Genomic DNA, 22,156 nt, shown 5'->3' with positions numbered 1-22,156 from the left:
ATCATATCTCACAGTACAATAACTGAACGGGTTGCACTGTTGCACTTTGTCATATTTCTCAGGTCTTTGTTTGAATGTCCCATGAACATTACCTGTCATATTCTCATGTTTTTGCTAAGGATCGTCTCATTGCACTGAAGTCACACTGGGTTAAATAGTCACACTTGGGTCTAAGGGGAATTTAGTATTTATTATTATTTGTTGTAGAAGCTCCAAACACAATTTCATTGTTCTTGACAATGACAATAAATACTTGAATTGAATTGAATTGAGCTCCTGCAGGTCAGGTTCTCACCTGTCTCAGAACCGGTTTGCAGCGTTAGTTTAGTTAGTCTAGACTAGTGATTCTTACCATGAAGCCACACCATGAGCTACATTTTGGGGGGCAGCGGGACATCACAAGTTATTATTTTAAGACACTACTGTTATCCATGAAAATCTCAGTTATAATACAGCTTCCCACCGCTTGGTGGTAGTGGTTTAATTAATCACCCTCAATAAGCAAGCAGAAGAAGACACTCTGCCTGCCGGTTGCTGTTTTCAAAATATATGAAGAAGTTCCTAAAACTGAAAAGATAAGATGAAAGTGACCCCCCCCCAAAGGCAAAATGTTTGCGCAAGTACAACCCTGACTTCCTGAAGTATGGGTTTGTGAATGGAGGAAACGAGGCAGACCCGAGAGCCCAATGTGTGGAGTGTGGACCAATGCTATCCACTGAAGCCTTCGAAATTAAAACGGCATCGAACCCAAACATCCCAAGACAGCCGGTGAAATAATTCAAGAGAAAAGAAAAGACAACAGATGCAGAAATTGTCTATTTTGTCACTTACTGGTAACTCTAAATGTGCTTTAAAAGCTATCTACCTCATATCCAGACTTGTGGCACACAGTAAAAAGTCTTTCACTTATAGCAGAGCAGTTGACTTTGCCTGTCGCTGTAGATATGTGCCGTGAGATGATCGAAGAGGCTGCTGCAAAGAAGCCAATATCCATCCCACTCTCAAACGACACTGTGAGCCTCTGTATCACGGACATGTCCTTAGACATACAGCATCAGCTTCTGGAAAGAATAAAAAGTAGTCCATTTTTCTCTTTGCAACAAGACGAGCCCACTGATGTCACGAATGGTGCAATGCTGCTGGTTTTTGTTCATTATCGCTGGGATAGCAGTTTGCATGAAGACATGTTGTTTTGTGGAGAGTTGCCAACACGAGCCATGGTTCAGGAATGAATTGACAACTAGTTCATGGAGAATGACCTGGACTGGCAGAACTGTGTTGGGGTGTGCAGTGATGGTGCAGCTTCAGTGACTGGCAGGCATCTCGGCGTCATTAGACAGATTCTTGAGTGCACCAGAAGCTAAACAGATCCACTGTTTTCTCTACCGTGAAAGCCTTGCAGCAGAAAGATGTCACGAGGTGATGGATGTAAGTGTGAAAACTATCAACTTCATTAAAAATAATGGTGTGAACTCCAGATGTTTTGCCAAGCTTTGTGAGGACATGGAAGCAGATCGTGTCCAGCTGCTCTACCACAATGAGGTGAGACGGCTTTCAAGAGGACTGGACCTCAAGCGTTTGTTTGAACTGAGGAATGAGGTCTTTTCTTTTCTCACAGAGAAAAAAATCTCCTCTTGCACATTATTATGCCAACTCAAAGTTCACAGCTAAGCGTGCCTACCTCTGTGACATTATTTTACTGCTGAACCAGCTGAACATCTCACTTCAAGGGAAAAACAGCAACATGTTTTTTGTTGCAAAGTTGAAGCTTTCAAGAAACTTGCTTTGTGGACTAAGAGGGCCCAGGAAAAGAGGATGGACATGTTTCCACTTTTGTCTCAGATCTTGGAAAACTCTCCTCAGGTGAAGTTCAGTGTCTCTGTCTGTCAGCACCTTTCACAACTGACAGAGAAATTTGATGAATATTTCCCTGAGGATCCCAGAGAAGCACACATGTGGAGTTTGGACCCATTTTCTGTGGAAGTCTATATGGTAATTGTGTTTTTCTAACTATGGGTAACCGAGGATCAGAGGTGTGTCAGGACAATGAAAGGTGAAAAACTAGAGGGTCTCCCAGTTTCTAGACAAGATCAGATAAACTGATTCCGTTTGATGAGTGATAGAGCAAAAACCTGGTTATTGAGTCCAATGGCAGGTATGGGAGGTTCTAGCATGAGTGGAAGGGCTAACATTTAAGGCTTGCAAAAATAAATCCTGAAGCAAATGATCGGGCCAACTGGCTTCCAACTGCACAATTCAATGACAAACTTTGCTACATCACATTTTGCCCTGCCATAAATGTAATAATTGGCCCGCACTGCCCCCTGACTGGGTGAGTGAAAGTCTTTGTCAGCTCACCAAGAAGCTCATTATATGGACAGGAAATAATTGGGTGAAATGAAAAATGAGCTTCAGCCCGTGCCAGCGTCTTTCCCCTCAGCAGACCTACTAAGTGGGAGAGTTTAGCAGCTACTGTCTGTCACTGATTGATTTGCACCTGATTTTGCCTGAAACTGCAGGATTTGCTCATGTTCACCAATTATTGCTCCCTGTTTGGAGATCGCTGTCCGAATTGCATCTGTTAGGTCCATTTTTTCAGCCAGTTTGTAATGTCAAAGGCTGAGAGGCCAGTAGGTGGGAGTGGACCCAAAGACAGACTCAAGGGACAGATAGATGAAGATTTTAACAAAGCTTTATTGAACACAGTGATACAAATAGTAGACATAGTAACGTACTGAGAGTCTCTGGCGTGAAGGCAATTGAGGGAGAGGGTGGTTAATTTCGGAGCTGAGTTAAGGTTGACAGAAGGTGAGTATGAATTTTAAGGAAAGAAGGCAGGAAAAGAGAGGCTTCGGTGAGGGTGACTGAGTGAGAGTCTGGCTGTTTAGTGGGGTGCATGGAGGAGAGGTAACGCCGTTAGTAATGCCATTACTTTTAACGCCATTAATCCCATCATTGGTCTTCAAAATCACCATTAAATTGAAACCACAGGTTTTGTATTAATGTTCTGTAGAAAACAGTTGGACTGAATTAAACCTGAATTCAAAGTGATCATTCCACTTCATTCCACTTTTTTACTAGTGTGATAGTCAACTCTGTTGTCAACTCTGTTGAAATTGTTACACTTATTTTTTTAAATTTATGCTAAGACTAAAGTTTTCTTGTGATTTATTTTTGTAATAAACAAGCTAAGCTTATCTACTCTATTTATTCTTCTCTTCAGGTACTGTGTATGATCACAGCTCCAGTCACCATGATTCTGTCCTCCCAGCAGGATGCCTCTTTCGCCTTCGCCTCTTTAGCCATTGTCTTCTCAGTCTACATCACCCTGGTGGTTCTGTTTGTCCCCAAGGTAAAACCATCTCACACCTCTCTTCATCCCATACCTGCAGATTAAACTAGCACATTTAGCATAAGACCGAATGAAATGCCATTAGCACGGAAGGCATCTGAGATTGCATGATATATCACCTGAAGGTCTGCAAATTGGGTGAGTGTTGCCATGTCAGCATCACCAATTCAGATCTTTAACAGTCTACTCTGGCCAATCAGCATGGTGCTGTGTGTCTGTTCATATTCCTGGAGTGCTGTTAGATTAGGGAGGATGATATTAACTAAGTACACAAATATCATGTCCATACTTGCCAAGTAAATCAAAAAACACATTTTAATTAGTAAGCTGATGAGACTAATTTTTGAGCGTTGGTCCAGAGCAAGGCTAGCTTTTCCCAAGTATTTCCAGTTTTCATACTGTAAGCTAAACTGATACTTGTTTTTTCTAACCTGCTGAAAAAAATTAGTATTGTACATACACTACCAGTCAAAAGTTTTAGAACACCCCAATTTTTCAAGTTTTTGTTGAAAATTATAAAGTTTAATATTTCATTACAATCTGAAATGAAAGCATAGTACAAATAAGCATTTAAAGGTATACAAAAGAAATCATGGAATCAATTTATGGATCAATATGTATTCAAAACTTTTGACTCATCAAAGCCGCTACCTTTGACAGATATAACAGCTGAACACACTCGTGGCACTCTTTCTACAATAGAAATCAAATATTCTTCAGAAAGTTCTTTTCATATCTTTTGCAGAAGGTCCCATAAATGTCAACGTTGTAGGTTGTTTTGCTTTCACTCTTCTGTCCACCCCCAGTGGGGTTTAAGTCTGGAGACTCTGCTGGTCACTCCATGTTTTCAAGCTTACCATCTTGTTCTTTTTCCTTGAAGTAGTTCTGGCATACTTTGATTTATGCTTTTGGTCATGATCTTCCTGTAGGACGAACCCCTGACCAACTAGACACATACCAGAGGGTACTGCATAGCCCTGTGTAATGCTGTGGTAGCTGTTTTGGTTCAGGGTACCCCTCACTCTGTACAAGTCACCGACCCTGGATCCAGCAAAACAGCCCTAGACTATTACACTGACAGTTGATGCCACACACTGTGGAACTATCCTTTCGCCTACTCGATGGCGTACAAAGCTCCTGCGTGATGAACTGAAGATTTTGATTCATCAGTCCATAATACCTACACATAAGCATGGACACACACTGGATCTTGACGGCGTTTCATGGCCCAGGCAAGCCTCTTGGTCTGATTCGAACATCTTAGCAATGGCTTTCTTGCGGCAACACATCCTGTCAAACCTGCAGCTTGAAGTCTTCTCTTCACAGATGAAACTGAGACTTGCTTACTATGACTGCTTTTAACCTGTGCTTGAAGCTGTTGTCTTGTGAGCTGCTTATCACACAAGCTGTTAACGCTCAGAAACTTGTCCTCTGATTCAGTTGTGGCTTTGGGTCTGCCAGACCTCTTCCTGTCAGAGTTTGTTTCTGAGTGCATTTTGATGGTGAAGGAACTGTACTCACTCACACCTTGACTTTATTTGCAATTTCTCTGCAGGAAAGACCTACATAAGTGTTATGATGGTCTGTCTCTCTTCCATTGTTAATTGCCTTTTTCTGACCATCTTTGAAGCAACACACTACTTTCTGCATTACTATACTGTTCGACTGATGCTCACGAGGTTATGGTACCACAGTGTGTTCCAACATTGCTTTTATGCAGACAGAGGGGGTTCTAAGTAATCCAGAAAAGTTAAAGCACCTGTAGTAGCTCCAGTTTTCAAGGCTTGATCAAGAACAGGTGAACAGCTTTAAATTGTTAACCCATGTTGTGTTCCCTGCAAAAGGCCTTTTTGTATAATTCTGAAATGTAATTCTGAATGTGAAATGTTCCATTTTCGGTAACCTTAGCAAAAATGTTCGTCAGCACATTGAAAAAAAAACACCATATGGGCAGGCAGCAATGGTCAGAATGTGAAAAAGCCTGAGCCCACAGCAGAAGCTAGTGAGCATTATAACAACTAGAAGAATGGTCCAGGGTATAATTGGCCATTTTTGATTACTTTTGATTTTACCTTTATATTTGACCTTTAAATTATTTTTACCTTGCCTTGTTTGGTATCATTATTTTCAGCACAATCTCACGTGTCTGATTTTAAAATTATTTTTTTAAATTGACATTCTCTATTAACACAATTGATCTGAAATCACCCAAAAAACCTAAAAACCAAGTAAGGAAAAAGTTATATATATATGTAAGTTATATGTATATATATACACACGTACACCAAGACTACATGAAGTACCTTCTGAAGAACTACTAGATGGTGTGAGTGCAGAACTACAGACAATACCTACCGAAACTATTACCGAGAGTAACCAGCTGATCTACACTATGGCAGCAGTGATCAGTAAGATGCTTAGCTACAAGTTGAACAGCCATGAGGAGCAGTACCCTCCATGGAGAAAGAGACTACAGGCCAAAATCAAGGTAGCACGGAGGGAGGTTAGCCAAGTATCGGAGCTGCAGAAAGGTGCAATGAAGAAGATGCCTAAGAAATACAGCAAGCTGTCCATACCTGAGGCCTTGGAAACTGCCAAGCAAAGACTCACAGCCTTGGTCAGCTGCTTGAAGAGGTACACCTAGAGATAGAAGGCAGGAGAATAAACCAGCTGTTCTCCACAGAACCAGACAAGGTCTACTCTCAGTGGCAGAGGAACAATATGAGAACAGCATCACCAAGGCTGGAGATGTACTGGAAAATACTGCTGGCAACACCGAGCATTACAATAAATGCTCGGTGTTGTGACAATAAACCAGCTGACTTTGACAGTTCAGCAAACTGGAAGCCTCTTGTCTTCCTTCCTGTATTCTGACCAATATACCATCTTGTTGGCTGCTAAAACCTAAAAGAACTAGCCCTTACCTACTCAGGAACTCAATGGGGATTTGGCATACAACACTAGAGGCTAACTTCAAGCCAATAGCACCTACTAGAATTTGTAGGTACTTTTTGGTTTAACTTTCTTTTGACACCAAACCAGTACTCCACCTCCACCTTGCTGGCGTCTGAGTCGGACTGGAGCTCTCTGCCCTTTACCAATCCAGCCACGGGCCCATCCATCTGGCCCATCAAGACTCACTCTCATTTCATCAGTCCATAAAACCTTAGAAAAATCAGTCTTGAGATATTTCTTGGCCCAGTCTTGACGTTTCAGCTTGTGTGTCTTGTTCAGTGGTGGTCGTCTTTCAGCCTTTCTTACCTTGGCCATGTCTCTGAGTATTGCACACCTTGTGCTTTTGGGCACTCCAGTGATGTTGCAGCTCTGAAATATGGCCAAACTGGTGGCAAGTGGCATCTTGGCAGCTGCACGCTTGACTTTTCTCATTTCATGGGCAGTTATTTTGCACCTTGGTTTTTCCACACGCTTCTTGTTGACTATTGACAACACGCCCTGTTGACTATTTTGAATGAAACGCTTGATTGTTCGATGATCACGCTTCAGAAGCTTTGCAATTTTAAGACTGCTGCATCCCTCTGCAAGATATCTCACTATTTTTGACTTTTCTGAGCCTGTCAAGTCCTTCTTTTGACCCATTTTGCCAAAGGAAAGGAAGTTGCCTAATAACTATGCACACCTGATATAGGGTGTTGATGTCATTAGACCACACCCCTTCTCATTACAGAGATGCACATCACCTAATATGCTTAATTGGTAGTGGGCTTTCGAGCCTATACAGCTTGGAGTAAGACAACATGCATGAAGAGGATGATGTGGACAAAATACTCATTTGCCTAATAATTCTGTAATCCCTGTATACATACTTTTTATATATTCATATATATGGATATACAAAGTTATAGACATAAACCTTAAATGTTTTGTTCGTTCATTAATTTTCCTTGGTGCCATATAATGTCCACTTCTCCCACTTAGCAACAAAAATATTGTGGTGGACCACTAGAAGGCTACACTCACACCCAGGGTTGAGGAAGTGTGTTTCTGTGTTCTGTGGTGCGATGTGTTCAGTTGATGTGAGGAGAGGAATACAGCAGGAGTGAGAACTAAGAGCTCCGTGTCGTCTGTGCTTACCTCCACATTGGTGACCCCAGACTCAAACATGCTACAGGTCGAGGATGACCCCGCTGGTCCTCCGCCTCCTGCTGCAGCTGCATTTGCTGTGGAGCTGAAGCTGCCGGACCCTCCTCCGGGACCCGCCCGCCCAAGGGAAATACGCTGCCCTTAAGGGGCTGCTTCTTCAGCGCTATACCCTCTCTGACGTGGAGCGAGCCGAAAAGCTTCTCTCCCTCTCAGGCCTGGGTGGTGGCACGGCTCTGGAGCTCATGGAAAACATGTTGTCCTTACTCGGACCAGATGACGGAGGATTCCTCTTCACCCACCTCTTCCTCCGACAGCTGCCGGCTGCCATGAGAGCCAGCCTTGCCAACTCTCCGCTTCTGGCCGCTAGGGATTAGCGCTCCCAGGCAGAGGAAGCGGATCGAATTCTTCTCGCTACCCACACTTTCGACGTGCACACCCTGGTTATGGACCCACCGGTGGCATCTCCACCTGCCTCCTCCAGAGCGTCTGATCTTTCGCTGACGGCAGGGATCGCTACACGACGGCTTCGTGGGAAGAGCCTCTGGTTTTACCATCAGCATTTTGGCACCAGGGCGTGTCGCTGTCTGCCACCTTGCTCTTTCCTGGCCTAGGGAAACAGACCTGCCAGCGCACCGTAGCGGCTGCAGATGCTGGCGATACGGAAAGGCTGCTCTTCATAGAGGATTCGCGCTCTGGGAGGTGTTTTCTGGTGGACTCTGGCTCCCAGAAGAGCTTCCTTCCCCTGGCCACCGCCAACAGACTGCCAGCAGGCTGTGGACCACGGCTGATTGCAGCTAATGGTTCTCCCATCACATGGTTCGGAGAAAGGTTGGTGACTGTTTGTTGCACCACTTTAAAAGATGCCTATCGCTCTGTCCCCTGGGCAGCTTTGGGACATTCTGATCACTGCCTGGTCCATCTTATTCCAGTTTATAGGCAACAACTCAAACGTGCCAAGCCTGTAGTCAAAACTGTGAAGAAATGGAGTAACTCAGCAAAGCAGGAACTGCAGGACTGTTTTGACTGCACTGATTGGACTGCTTTTGAAGCTGCATCTGAGAACCTGGATGAGCTGACGGACCCTGTGACATCATACATCAATTTTTGTAAAGATGTGTGTGTGCCAACCAAGACCTTTTGCACATACAACAACAATAAACCATGGTTCACTCCTAACTCCAACATCTTCATAAGGCCAAGGAGGACGCCTACAGAAGTGGTGACAGGGCCCTGTACAAGCAGGCCAGGAACACACTGACCAGGGAGATCAAAGCAGCTAAAAGGATCTACTCCCCACCTTCTAGAAGATCATTACATGAAGGAACCTTTTAAATACAAGCGCGCTCATGCTCACAGGTGTACACACGGGTGCTCACAGACACAAACTACACCCTTTTTGGCTCCTACCTCAAAGCACACTGTGCGCTGTCGATCCTACGTGCTGCACAATAATAATCAATATTTAGTATTTACTGTTATATTCACATAGATCATCGCAATGACTTTGTTTATTATATTGCTCTCTTTTTTTTGCTTGTTTTCTCTTTTTTCTTTCTCAACAGGTGATCCAGGTGATTGATATGTTTTTTTTGTCTGTTTGTTTTGTTGGTTTTTGGTTTTTGCCCTTTATCACCGTTCCTACACCGTTCCTGTGTAGCAAGTGAAAATAAAATAAAATAAACAATAAAAGCAAAAAAAAAAGAAAGAAAGAAAGGATCTACTCCCAGAAGCTGAAATAACAGCTCTCAGCCAACGACCCTGCATCATTGTGGAAGGGCCTGTGGGAAATCACCAGCTACAACACCCCCCCCCCCGGTGAAGCAAATAAAGACCTGGCCAACGAGTTAAATACATTCTACTCCAGGTTTGAGACAGACAGACTCTCGTCCCTCACCCTCCCCGCCCCAGAGACATTGTTTCAGACATTGACCCCCAACACACCTCTCACCCCTCCTCCCTCCCACCTCACCCTCCCCAATCCAGACTCAACGACCACCACCACCCTCCCCAATCCTGACTCAACAACCTTCATCACACCTCTCACCCCCCTTTCCTCCTCCCTGAAACTCAGAATACACACTCAGGATGTGAGCCGACTGTTTCAGAAACAGAAGCCCAGGAAAGCCCCCGGACCAGACGGTGTTTCACCATCCCTTCTCAAAACCTGTGCTGAACAGCTGGCTCCCGTCTTTACCCACATCTTCAACAGATCCCTGAAGCTGTGTGAAGTTCCCTCCTGCTTCAAACGCTCCACCATCATCACGGTCCCCAAGAAACCCACCATTACAGGACTCAATGACTACAGACCTGTCGCCTTGACGTCTGTGGTCATGAAATCCTTTGAACGTCTGGTGTTAGCCCATCTGAAGGACATTACAGACCACCAGTTGGACCCCCTGCAGTTTGCCTACCGGGCAAACAGGTCGGTGAATGATGCAGTGAACATGGGGCTGCATTACATCCTGCAACAACTCGACTGCCCGGGAACTTATGCCATGGTCCTGTTTGTGGACTTTAGTTCGGCTTTTAACACCATCGTGCCTGAACTTCTCTCCTCCAAATTCTCCCAGCTCAACGTGTCACCAGCTACCTGTCAGTGGATCACCAGCTTCCTGACAGACAGGAAGCAGCAAGTGAGGTTGGGGGAGATCACCTCTGAAACTCGGTCCCTCAGTATTGGTGCCCCTCGAGGATGTGTCCTCTCACCACTATTGTTCTCCCTCTACACTAATGACTGCACCTCCAAGAACTCGGCTGTTAAACTCCTAAAGTTTGCAGACGACACCACCGTCATTGGCCTCATCCAGGATGGTGACAAGTCTGCATACCAGCAGGAAGTTGAGCGGCTGGTACTCTGGTGCAGTCAGCACAATCTGGAGCTGAACATGCTTAAGACTGTAGAGATGACAGTTGACTTCAGGAGACATCCCTCAACACTGCTCCCCCTCACCATATCAGACAGCCCGGTGTCGACTGTGGAGATCTTCAAGTTCCTGGGCACTACCATCTCCCAGGACCTGAAGTGGGAGACCAACATCTCCTCCATCCTCAAAAAGACCCAGCAGAGGATGTACTTCCTGAGACAACTGGGGAAGCACAGTCTTCCACAGGAGCTGCTAATCCAGTTCTACACTGCAGTCATTGAGTCTGTCCTGTGCTCCTCCATCACAGTCTGGTATGGAGCAGCCACTAAACAGGACAGGCAGCGGACTGTACGGGCAGCAGAAAAGATCATCGGCGCCCCCCTCCCCTCCATCCAGGACCTGTACCTCTCAAGAACCAGGAAACGGGCAGGGAAAATCATCACAGACCCCACACACCCGGGACACAGGCCTTTTGACCTGCTGCCCTCTGGCAGACGATATAGAAGCCTGCAGACCAGGACCACCCGATATAGGAACAGTTTCTTTCCCCTCGCCATCACCCTCCTAAACAGTTGAACTGTCACACTGCTCCCACTGCCAGACTGCAACTGCACCTTATGTACATTCTGTGGTACTCATTTCATCTTTCATTTCTGTCATCCTGTATTTTATGTATATAAGATTTAGGATGGTTATTTATGGTTGGTTTACACAGCTTTGTGTATGTTTGTGTATGCATGTGTACATGTATATATCCACACGTGTGTGTGTGTGTGTGTGTGTGTGTGTATTGTGTTGCTTACATTGTTGAGATTTACATTGCTGTGCTTGAGAGTCACCATCTACCGGAACCAAGTTCCTTGTATGTGTCTACGCATATACATGGCCAATAAACGTGATTCGGATTCGGATTCTGATTTCCATGGCCGCGATTTCCAGTGGAACTTTGTTGTTGCCACTAGCTCAGTGCCTATCTTAGGCGCTGATTTTCTGTGTGCCCATGGATTGCTTGTCGATGTTGGTAACAGACATTTAATTGATGCTCTCTCGTTTTCTTCACTAGCCTGTTTTACTCGGGCTGCCGAGCCCCTGATTCAGGCTAATATAGTGACCTTCAGGGATGCTTTTCAGCGTTTGCTTTTGGAGTTTCCATTGCTGTCTGTCCCTAATTTCTCTAACACGGTAACGAAGCACGGGGTTGAACATTATATTCCCACAGTCGGGCCCCCGGTGTTCGCACGCGCTCACCACCTCGACCCCGCGAAACTGTCCGTCGCTCAGGAAGAGTTTGCAGCCATGGAGCGCCTTGGCATTGTAAAGTGCTCGAACAGTGCCTGGGCCTCTTCGCTTCACATGGTGCCCAAATCGGACGGTCGGTGGCGGCCATGCGGAGATTTTCGCCATTTAAATAATGCCATGGAGAACGATCGTTACCCCATCCCTCACATTCAGGATTTTTCCGCCCATCTCGCCGGGACCTCAAGCTTTTCTAAAATTGACTTGGTGCGGGGTTATCACCAGGTTCCCGTATGCACCGAAGACGTTCCTAAAACCACTGTCATTACCCCCTTTGGCTTGTTCGAGTTTTGCGCATGCTGTTTCGCCTGAAAGGTGCCGCCCAGACCAACTCAGCGGCTGATGGACTCTGTCTTGCACGGACTGCCTTTCGTTTTTGTGTACCTGGACGATATATTGGTGGCCAGCTGCTCGGTAAGCCAGCACGAGTCCCATCTGCGCCAGGCTTTTCAGCGTTTGGCAGAGCACAGCCTGATCATCAACCCCTAGAAGTGCCAGTTTGGGTTGCCTGTCCTGGATTTCCTTGGGCAACGCATTTTTGCTGACGGTGTGGTCCCGTTGCCAGGCAGGGTCCAGGCCGTTTCGGCTTTTCTGCGTCCCACATCGGTTAAAGCGTTGCAGGAGTTCTTGGGGATGATCACTTTTGACAACCACTTTCTCCCCAGAGCTGCCCACCTGCTACAGCTGCTGTACGCTGCCTTGAAAGGTAAAACAGCCAAAGATCCTGTTGACTGGCTCCCAGAACACGTCCAGGTGTTTTCCGCGGCCAAGTCTGCACTGGCTAACGCCACCCTGCTGGCCCACCCGTTTCCGTCGGCGGAGATTGCATTGACCACCGATGCATCCGACGTAGCAGTGGGTGCCATTTTGGAACAGCGGGTTTCCGGTGTCTGGCAGCTGCTCGCCTTTTTTAGTCGTACACTCCGGGACGCCGAATGCAAGTACAGTGTTTTCGACAGGGAGTTGCTGGCCCTGCACCTAGCGACAGGACATTTTCGTTTTTTCCTCGAGGGTCGCAACTTTACCACGTACGTTGACCACAAACCTTTGACCTTTGCCATGTCCAAGGTCTCTGACCCATGGAGCGCACGCCAGCAGCACCAGTTGGTAGCCATTTCGGAGTTTACGGCAGACATTCAGCATGTGGCTGGTAAGTCCAATCACGTCGCTGACTGTCTGTCTCACGTGTTGGTTTCCCCCGTGTATGTTGGCGTAGTCTACGCTGCCATGGCTGCTGAGCAACGTGCTGACCTAGACGTCCTTGCCCTTCAGTCAGCGAAAACAGGCCTCGTGCTGGAGGACACTCCCATGTGGGACGGTGGTCCGCGCCTGCCTTACAACGTTTCCACTGACCGCCCACACCCGGTGGTCCCCCTTTCATGGCATCTTCGTGTTTTCGACTCGGTACATGCCCTCTCTCATCCATCCATCTGGGCCTCCGTTTCGGAGCTTTGGTCTGCCATGCCTGGGGCCTGGGGGTCAAGGTCCACCGCACCATAGCATACCACCCGCAAGCTAACGGGATGTGCGAGCGGTTTCACCAGTCACTCAAGGCCACGCTCTGGGCTTCCTTAAGAGGTGGCAACTGGGTTGACCGTCTTCCGTGGGTTTTGGCTGGGATTGCGCAGCACGGTTAAGGAAGACCTCGGGGTTTCCCCGGTTGAACTGGTCCTCGGCCAGCCCCTCTGGGTCCCCGGGGAATTCCAGCATCTTGAGTTAGTCGTTGTGTTCTGGGTTTCACACATATCTGCCCATTCCTCAGTTGAGATATCAGTTTTTATTTCCTCCTCCCATTTCTTTATGTATTCAGTTTATGTCGCCGTGTTCTCTCTTAGGTTTTTATATTCCTTGAACTGGAGTCCACTGTATGTTTTAATTACGCAATCAAGCACGCCATAAGACATACATGAACTTACTTTCTTTGAAAAGTAGTCTCTAAGTTGCAAGTACCGATAAAAATCTGTTTTCTCTAGACTATACCGATCTTTTAAATCTTGGAAACTCATCAAATTGCCATCTTTCATTATCGTACAAATTGCTGTTATTCCTTTTTGTTCCCACTTCCTGAATCCTGAGTCGTGTGCACTTGGTATAACACCAACAACATAAGCAGCCCAGTTTAACATCTTAACCTCCCTTTCCAACTTACTTTGTTTAACTAGGCCAAACCATATCTTTAGAGTGTGAGATGTTATAGGATCAAGGAAATGTTGTAAAGTTTTCTTAAGTTGCTCATTTCCAAGAAAAGTCTGGACTGGGTGGTTTAACTTTTACATCCTTTATTTACCATAAATGTACAGTTTAAAGTACCATATCATCAACTCTTTGGGTATTAATTGGTTTAATACACTGTGTACATTATAGAAATAAACTTCTAAACTTTGTTTCTGCTATTTGCATTCATTTTGTCATAGAAAAGTTATACGTTGGAGTTAGGTAATATCAACTGAAATAACTGCTAATTAGCCAACGCCCAAACTAATATTAATAACAGATATTTTATATGAGAAACATGGAACTCAACAAACCTTGGATAGATATTTATGAAAGAATCATGCAACAGCAAAGATTGATGGCAGCAAAACTTGTATTTGGAATGAAGTTTTTTAAGTGTTATTTGATGAGAAAAATTGGGGTGTTTCAGCTTTGATAATTCTATACATGCACTTTGTATGTCATGGTGACCATTGAAATTAAAGATAATGTAGATAATGTTTCAAAATAACTCATTTTGAGTTTGATGGTAAGAAATGATTTTCAAAACATTTGGGACATGGCCATCTTTACCACTGTCTAGACTCTTTTAACAACAGTCTGTAAACATCTGGAAACTGAGGGGACTAATTGGTGGGAGAGGAATGAGGTCTTGTTCCTCTCTGATAAAGGATTCTAGATGCTCAGTAGTCCTGGGTCATTTTTGTTATATCCTTTGTTTCATAATGTGCAAAATGTTTTGAGTTGGTAAAAGGTCTGCACAAGAAGTACCTATCAGCAGATGGACTCTTCTAGAGTACTACAAAGCCCTGCTGTTGTAATAGATGCACTATGGAGTTTTCATGTATCACACTGAAAACATTTGCGCAATTTGTAGATGCGGCGTCTGATAACACGAGGTGAGTGGCAGTCAGACACCCAGGAGACCATGAAGACAGGTTCATCCACCAATAACAATGACGAGGAGAAGTCCAGACAACTAGAGAGAGAGAACAAGGAACTGCAGAAGATCATCCAGGAGGTCGGCCAGGCCCTTTTCTTATCCAAGTGTTTCTTTCATTTAAGCTCTTCCTCTATATTTAACAGATTAATGACTCAAATCCTTTTTCTCCCAAGAAGTACCTAAATAAGAAAGCAGGTTCTCACGGCCTTCCTGAGCAGATGGGTTTCATTTAACTATGACATCAACCTGCGGGATTTACTACACACAATGATGTGACACAAAAATGTGTTGTAGACTTTGAGTAGCACACAGTTTAAAGTCCATTCCAGCATTTATTTATTTCAAAATCTGGGTAAATGAAATCAGCACTTTTGGTGTGGATACATACCAATAAATAGACAAATGTGTTGCTTTACATTTGCTTTATAACCTTTTATACATCTCTTGTTAACTAAGTCAGTTAAAACAAATGCTTATCAGGTAAAAGTCTTTTTGGATCTGTAATAACTGAATTTTTGAGTGTTTATTTTAATTTTCCCCTAGAAAGAAGAACGTGTGTCAGAGCTGAGAAACCAGCTGTCTGAGAGACAGGCCCTGCGATCAAGGAGAAGAGCGTCCACCATCACTTATCAGAACCACAGCCCCCCTCCCTTTTCCATCACCCAGAGTGACCCCAGGTCTTTGGCCCCTCCTCCAGGATACCCAGCGCCTGCCTCTGACCCCCATCCCGTTCCACAGTCCTTCGCCAACTCGTCCAGCCTCTACCAGTCAGACAGCAAAATCAGTCGAAATAAGTGCCACACTAGCCGGCTTCAGCTACTCTACAAGTAAGATGGTGGTTAAGAGTGGCAGGATGAGGATAGTAATACAAGTTTGAAAAATAAATCAATATCTAAGGTTTAAAATGCAGATAAATAAAGGTAAAGGATTTTCCCTCAGACAGAAATGAGTGCAGCAAGATATGTTCCAGTCAAGCAACAGCTCAATAAAAAACACTGGCGAGAACGCACATACACAGATATACACCCTGTGATAGCATATGTTCTTTTGATTAAATTGATTGAGGCATGAGCAGTGTCTTTAAATGTCCCCTGGTTTTAAGGTCACTGGTTTACCACTACTACTACAACTTGAAAACAGTAGAGCGGCTGTAGCTCAGGATGTAGACTGGGTCATCCACCCGTTGGCTCCTCCAGCCAAACCACATCAAAGAATCCTTGGCCAAGATCCTGAGTTGCCCCAAAGGCATCCATCACAGTATGAGGTTAAAAGCACTTAGGCATAGAAAAAAAGTGCTTAAATGAATGTGTGTGCAAATGGGTGAATAAGAATTGTAGTAAGGAAGCACTTTGAGTGTTCAAATACAGTAGAAAAATGCTATATGTGTACCAGTCCAGTATTTTCTAAGCTAATCTCTGCTGGATTTGTTTTTGATTTATTGCTCTGGATAAATTTCCTGCCAACTGAAGTCAGTGACCAAATTTGTAACCGGTCTGTTCTCTATTAGATTTAAATGGTAGCCTACAAAATTAGCAAGGTTAGTTTAGTTTTAAACCTGTGCTGGTGCTCACTGTTTGGTGAAAGAGGAGCAGAGGTCTGTCCAAGAAATCTGTCTTCCAGTTTTGATGAGTGAAATATTATTATTTCATTAGTATGTTTTTTAATACTAATTGGCAGGTATCCGCAGTGTATGCCCAGTGCACCAGTATAGTTAGTCGTTGCAGTTTGCTAACCAGGCAAGAGATGGCCAATGATGGTGACCAAAATGCTTCCATTAAGGCTTCAACATGTCTCCTGGTGGCTGCATCCATCCTTGTTATTACAGTTTCAAACTGGTTGGGTTTATATACAGAGTGGTAGAGTTGTAGAACAACAAACTTGCCTGAAGACTAGGCTATTTGCTATTTGTGTTATAAGCAGAATAGATATAATTATAGCATACTACATTTGTTCCCCAATGATAATATCTTTGAGCAAACCAAAAGACTATGTTTACAGCCTTTTATTGTTGTGGTGTGCATTCCTACAATGTGTAACTAAATTTCTGTGTACTAGATTTAATGCAGAAGTACAAATCAAGTTTAACATTGCATACAATAGTATTTTCAGCAGTGACAGGTTTACCATCAAAATTCAAAGTAATCATTTATGAAACAACAAGAAGAGCATTCTATCTGTGATGACCACTGACACACCTGAACACTGAAGATGATGAGAGTTTCTTTAGCTGAATCAAAGGCACTTTGATATGCACACAGTTATCAGCATGTCTATTATGATGATTCATGATAAAGCTGCTGACCCAGGCATGATTGCCAGCATCCCCCACTGGTGTATGTAATAGACATAGTGTCAGGTTTTACACAAGTGGACCCAGGTGGCAGATCATTCAGACAGACACGGCTGCAGTTAAACAGGTTTATTTACAGTGAGGACGAATATCAAACATAACACTGAGATGAGGGAGCACATTTAATGGAAACCTCAAACTATCCAGAGGGGGAAGAGGAGAGAAGGAAGTTTGCGACCGATAGGAACAGAGCTGAGGAGATACGGAAATGCTCACAAGGAATTAGAGAGCTTACTCGCCACACGGTTAGTACGGACTTGGGTGAGGTACATAGAGCCGGAGGTTGAGGCGGGGACCAGCGACAGTGTAGGCGAGTGGGCTGACAGGGTCCAGAAGAGATGAACTCAGGTAGCACGGTGAAGCAGACAGGTGGATGGCTGGGCAGAGAGTGTCGTGAACTGACCGGAAACAGAGGAGAAGGAAATCTGTGAATACCTTGGTTATCAAACTAGTACATAAAATACGGGTGATTTGTTACTGCTTGAGGCTAAGACAATAATCTGACACCTGAGAGCTGCTTCTTAAATAGTCCAACTAATGATGCCTGATGCTCAAAGGGTGCATCAGGGAAACCGTGATGATCACAGCCCAGCGGCCTGCTCCAAAAAAGGAAACAACACAAAACACAATAGAACTGACCCGTCCCAGCTTTTAAATCACAGTTTAAAAAATAATCAAATGCAGATAACAACAGCCTAGCAATCATTTAGAACTCATAATATGGTCTTCTAATGTGGTTAAATAGTGATCGAAGAGACTGACAAAAAAATATGATTTTTTTTAATGAATGTTGCAAATTTTGTTAGTGGTTATGTTCATTATTTAATTAGCTTTGTCACTGTAGCTCTTCTGGTTAAATGTTTGATGGTGGTTTAAACAGTGTTCCTGGTCGCTGTTTAGAGAGAATCCATAGTTGGGTGTGTTCATGCTAAACCCCTCACTGTCAAGGGCAGTGCTATCATTGGACTTCTACAATCCGGGTTTCTCATTTCTCAGTAAAATGTCTTGAAGAGTTTAAAATTAGATTCAAACAAGATTAGATCTTAAAATGTTTTATTTAACCTTAATTTGCTGTAGGAATTACATTTGCAGATCTTATGTTTAAGGCTGTAAAATACAACATTACCAATTTTTAAATCAGTTTTTAGACCTTTTTTTCTAGTTGCTCAGTATTGTTGCTGCTTATTTATGTCGTGAGCATATATTTCTTTTAGGATGTAATTACACTGTCCAATACACTTGGGGGTGCTAATGTCATGATTTCTGTTGTGTTTTACTGTTCCACTGGTAAGTTTACAGCAGCACATGTGGTACATCTTAGCACAGTATGGGTGTCAGCTAAACATATGAATTGAAAAAACATTATAACATTTCTCTTGTTCTTTTGTGAACATTTTCTAATAGTTCTACCAGTATCCCGTTTTTCTCTTTAGAGAAATGTACAATTGGTGTTGAATTCTAACTGCAAGCGTGAAGGTAATATGTCAGCTAGGTCAGGGCAATATGGCCAAAAATATTTATCACGATGTATATTTGAAAATTTGCGATAACGATATAACTGACGATATAATTGACACGAGACAAAATACTTTACAACTCCACAACTTTATTAGTGCAAAAAAAACTCCCCCATCAATGTATTTTCACTTAAACTAGCAGCTGTTTTTTATGTGCATTAAAGATATATAAAAATTTAACAGTGCAAATGCAAATTTCTTGCTGACAGTTCAACCAAAAGGCATTTCCAGTGGAAATTGGCCGACATATCCTGACCATAACCATATATAATATCCACAAAACTTAAAAAGAGGTTATACATACACAATGCAGCACAGTATGTATTACTCCGCGAGGCTCCTGCCTACGGTAGCCAAATGCTCCAACAATCCATCAAGCGGTGCGGCTTCATAGCTTACAAAAGTCGTACTAAAACATTTTTTGACAGATTTTTGAGCGCCGTGTAGCACTTCGGTTCAGTAATAACGACAGCCAGCTTGCATGCTCTGCCAAAAATTGTGCTTTGGTGTGTATCTGATGGACGAAAGCCAAACCAGTTGCACACCACTGAAGTTGCACAATTTTTACAAACCAATTCTGGTTCTTCTGTTTCATTCAACAATCCGCTTTCACCCTTCTCATTCTCCATCACCGCCATGCTTTTTTTGCCATGTGCGTGTGAAAACAAAGGCACTGCGCATGTGCGTTTTACCCATATTCTATCACGATATTTCATTTTCTTATCATTGCCTAACATTATACCGGTATTACCATGAACAGTATGATATATTAAGTAAAGAATGGTTAATTATAATAAATGCAGCCCTTAATCTACCACAAGGGATCAAAAAGTTAAGTTAAGTATTATCCTGTACCATTCCATTATGTGCTTGCTGTCACTGACAGACCCTATGTGTTGATGTTTACTGGGAGTGGCGCTTAGGGGACATGCATGTAAATCAGTAAAAAGTAATGAAATTATGGACAGCAGACTACATGTAACAACCAAATGGAATTAAATAACACAATTGCAATATAACTAATATTTTTCTTTAATCTAATCATCACACACAGATTTTTCTGTGTGTTTCACTTGTGAAAAGGCTGATTGATTCCAGGAGCTACATGTAATACCAGACCAGCTTTCAATTAAAAATGGTAAACCTGTTGACTATATGGCCAGCAGTGTATTTCAGACAACTCTAATGAACAGTTCCTGTCACCTTGTTTTTGAAGCTCAAAGTAGAGTTCGCTGCAGGGTATTCAATTCAGTTCAATTCAATTTTATTTGTATAGCGCCAAATCAAGGCACTTTATATTGTAAGTTAGACCCTGCAATAATACATACAGATAAAAAACCCAACAATCACATGACCCCCTATGAGCAAGCACTTTGGTGACAGTGGGAAGGAGAAACCCAGGGAGGGGCGGGGCCATCTGCTGCGACCGGTTGGGGTGAGAGAAGGAAGACGACATGCTGTGGAAGTGTGATTCAATGCAGATATGTCTATTAACATATGTTGAGTGAGAAAGGTGACTGAAAAGGAAATACTCAATGCATCATGGGAATCTCCCCATGGTTAGCATCCATATGTCTCTCAAAGTGCAAAATCCCCACATAACCACCAGGAATCATTATGTCAAGATTAGACTTTGCTCAGAATCAGAATATACTTATCCTCATCACCCTCTCTGATACATCCCACTACTGCAGAATCGTCATAAAACTAATGGAGGTGGCAGGTTTCTGAAGTCCATAATGTACACAGTGAAGAGAAAAGAGACAGGACAGTCCCCTGCAGAGCATCTGTGCTCCTGACCATACTGTCCAACAAACAATACTGCAGGCACACATAGTGTGGTCTGACAGTCAGATAGTTGGTAATCCAGGTGACTAAGGAGGCATAACTACCTAGATTGCTGTCAGTTTATCAAACAGTAGGGCTGGTCTGATGGTGCTGAAGGAGAAGCATCTGGCTTTCATTTATCTCACCATGCTCACTGACTAGGTAAAATGGAGAGGACTATGAGTGGGCTAAGCATGGGCCATAGATGGTGTAGAATAAGTCTCTCCAGCATCTTCATGATGTGTGATGTTCACAACGAGCACCATGGGTCTTTAGTTCTTAGTGCCATGGAAATATGACATCTTTGTCTGAGGCTTAAAGTATGACCTCTGGAGTCTCATCAGCTGGTTCCTGATTTGTTTAGTAGTGAAGGTGACTGTAGTGGATGGAGTGGAGGTGCCCTGATGTAGAATGTGAAGAGTGTACAGACCCTGGGAGCCTCCTCACAGGAGGGTTTATACATTAACACAAGAGTTTGTTTTATTTATTTTTTTAATTGCTTGGATACAGACTTCTGAATTGTTGAAATTAATCATTTAGAATACCAAAACTTAAAATCCTAATTGCATGTAGGTATAAATTTAAATTTAAACTATAGCAGTTTTGCTTCTCAGATCAACAAAACAGAAGGTACACTCTGTTTCAGTCAAATCACTCATTTTATTTAACTTGTAGTCACTGACATTATTTTTAAGGTAATGATATACAATAAACAGTTTGTGCCATTTAATTAGGGCTGCACCTTTATCTGGACTTTATTTTAAGGCACATCGCTCATGTATTTGTGCAATAATGTGCACCAGTCAGAAAGAGATCTAGATGTGGGTATCATCGACATTAATATAAAACAGGATTTGTTTCTGAGCTAAAAGATGCATGATGATATTTTACTTTACTCTCTACTGAATCACCCTCAAAAGAGGTTAATCATATCATTTCCTTTTACAACTCAAGTTTCACCAACAGTTCACACACTTCCTCCACAGCTATAAACAAACTTATTCAGAACAAGAAAACCACCAGGCTGTCAGATTTCCCCTGTATGGGCTGCTGCTCTATTTCCGTTTTTGTTGTGTTCTCTCTTCTGCTTCTTTTTTGTGGAGGGGGGGAGGGGGGATTTTGATGGGAGAAACTGAAATCATGCTTCATTTCTGTATACCTAACAGAGATAAGTGCATTGGGTTCAGAGCTTTATGTTAACATAAATGGTTTAACTGGGGCTTACCGACTTTAGTGAAACGAGACCATCTATTTCTTCAGCACTGGTCAAAGGGCACTCTTGTAATATAAAGCAGGTCAGGCATTATTAATTCAGTCAGAAAGGTTTCCATGCCCACAAACATTACAAAAACTGACCACAACTTTGATAACACTCTCCTCCCGTTTCTCAAAAGAAAAATAACATGAAAACAATTAAATAAATTAAATGTGAATTCATGTTTCAGTTTAGTATTGCAGCACTAAACTGAAATCTTGATTCTCAGAAGGGTGTTCAATGCAAATAAGTGGAAGTAAATAATGCTAACCAGTTTCATTTTTCTCATTCGGTTTGGCATTGGGATTATGCCATCAGACTACTGTCCTGATTCTTATTAAATCAAACCGTATTTTGATATATCTTTGGTCTTTGTGGTATGGTCTGTTTACAGTAAAGATCAGATGTAGTTAATCCAGCAGTTTTCATGAGGTCAT

The 22,156-nt window shown here is 43.2% G+C and overlaps 1 protein-coding gene across 3 annotated transcripts in view; it reads left to right on the top strand.

Moving 5' to 3' along the window:
- gabbr1b (gamma-aminobutyric acid (GABA) B receptor, 1b) overlaps positions 1-17,194 on the top strand; it is a 102,123-nt gene extending 84,929 nt beyond the window's left edge. For 2 of the 3 annotated variants that reach the window (XM_019355691.2, XM_019355690.2), the window contains 3 exons: positions 3,224-3,352; positions 14,705-14,848; positions 15,314-17,194. In XM_019355691.2, the coding sequence (XP_019211236.1) occupies positions 3,224-3,352; positions 14,705-14,848; positions 15,314-15,601 (561 nt within the window). In that variant the 3' untranslated portion in view covers positions 15,602-17,194. The remainder of the gene's footprint in view (positions 1-3,223; positions 3,353-14,704; positions 14,849-15,313) is intronic. The other variant, XM_013266980.3, reaches the window with a different exon arrangement.
- The last annotated feature ends 4,962 nt before the right edge of the window (positions 17,195-22,156 follow it).

This window comes from Oreochromis niloticus, linkage group LG22, assembly GCF_001858045.2.
Source record: "Oreochromis niloticus isolate F11D_XX linkage group LG22, O_niloticus_UMD_NMBU, whole genome shotgun sequence".
Taxonomy (NCBI): domain Eukaryota; kingdom Metazoa; phylum Chordata; class Actinopteri; order Cichliformes; family Cichlidae; genus Oreochromis; species Oreochromis niloticus.
The sequence above is the reverse complement of the archived record's forward strand: the minus strand, read 5'-3'. Positions and strand labels throughout refer to the sequence as shown.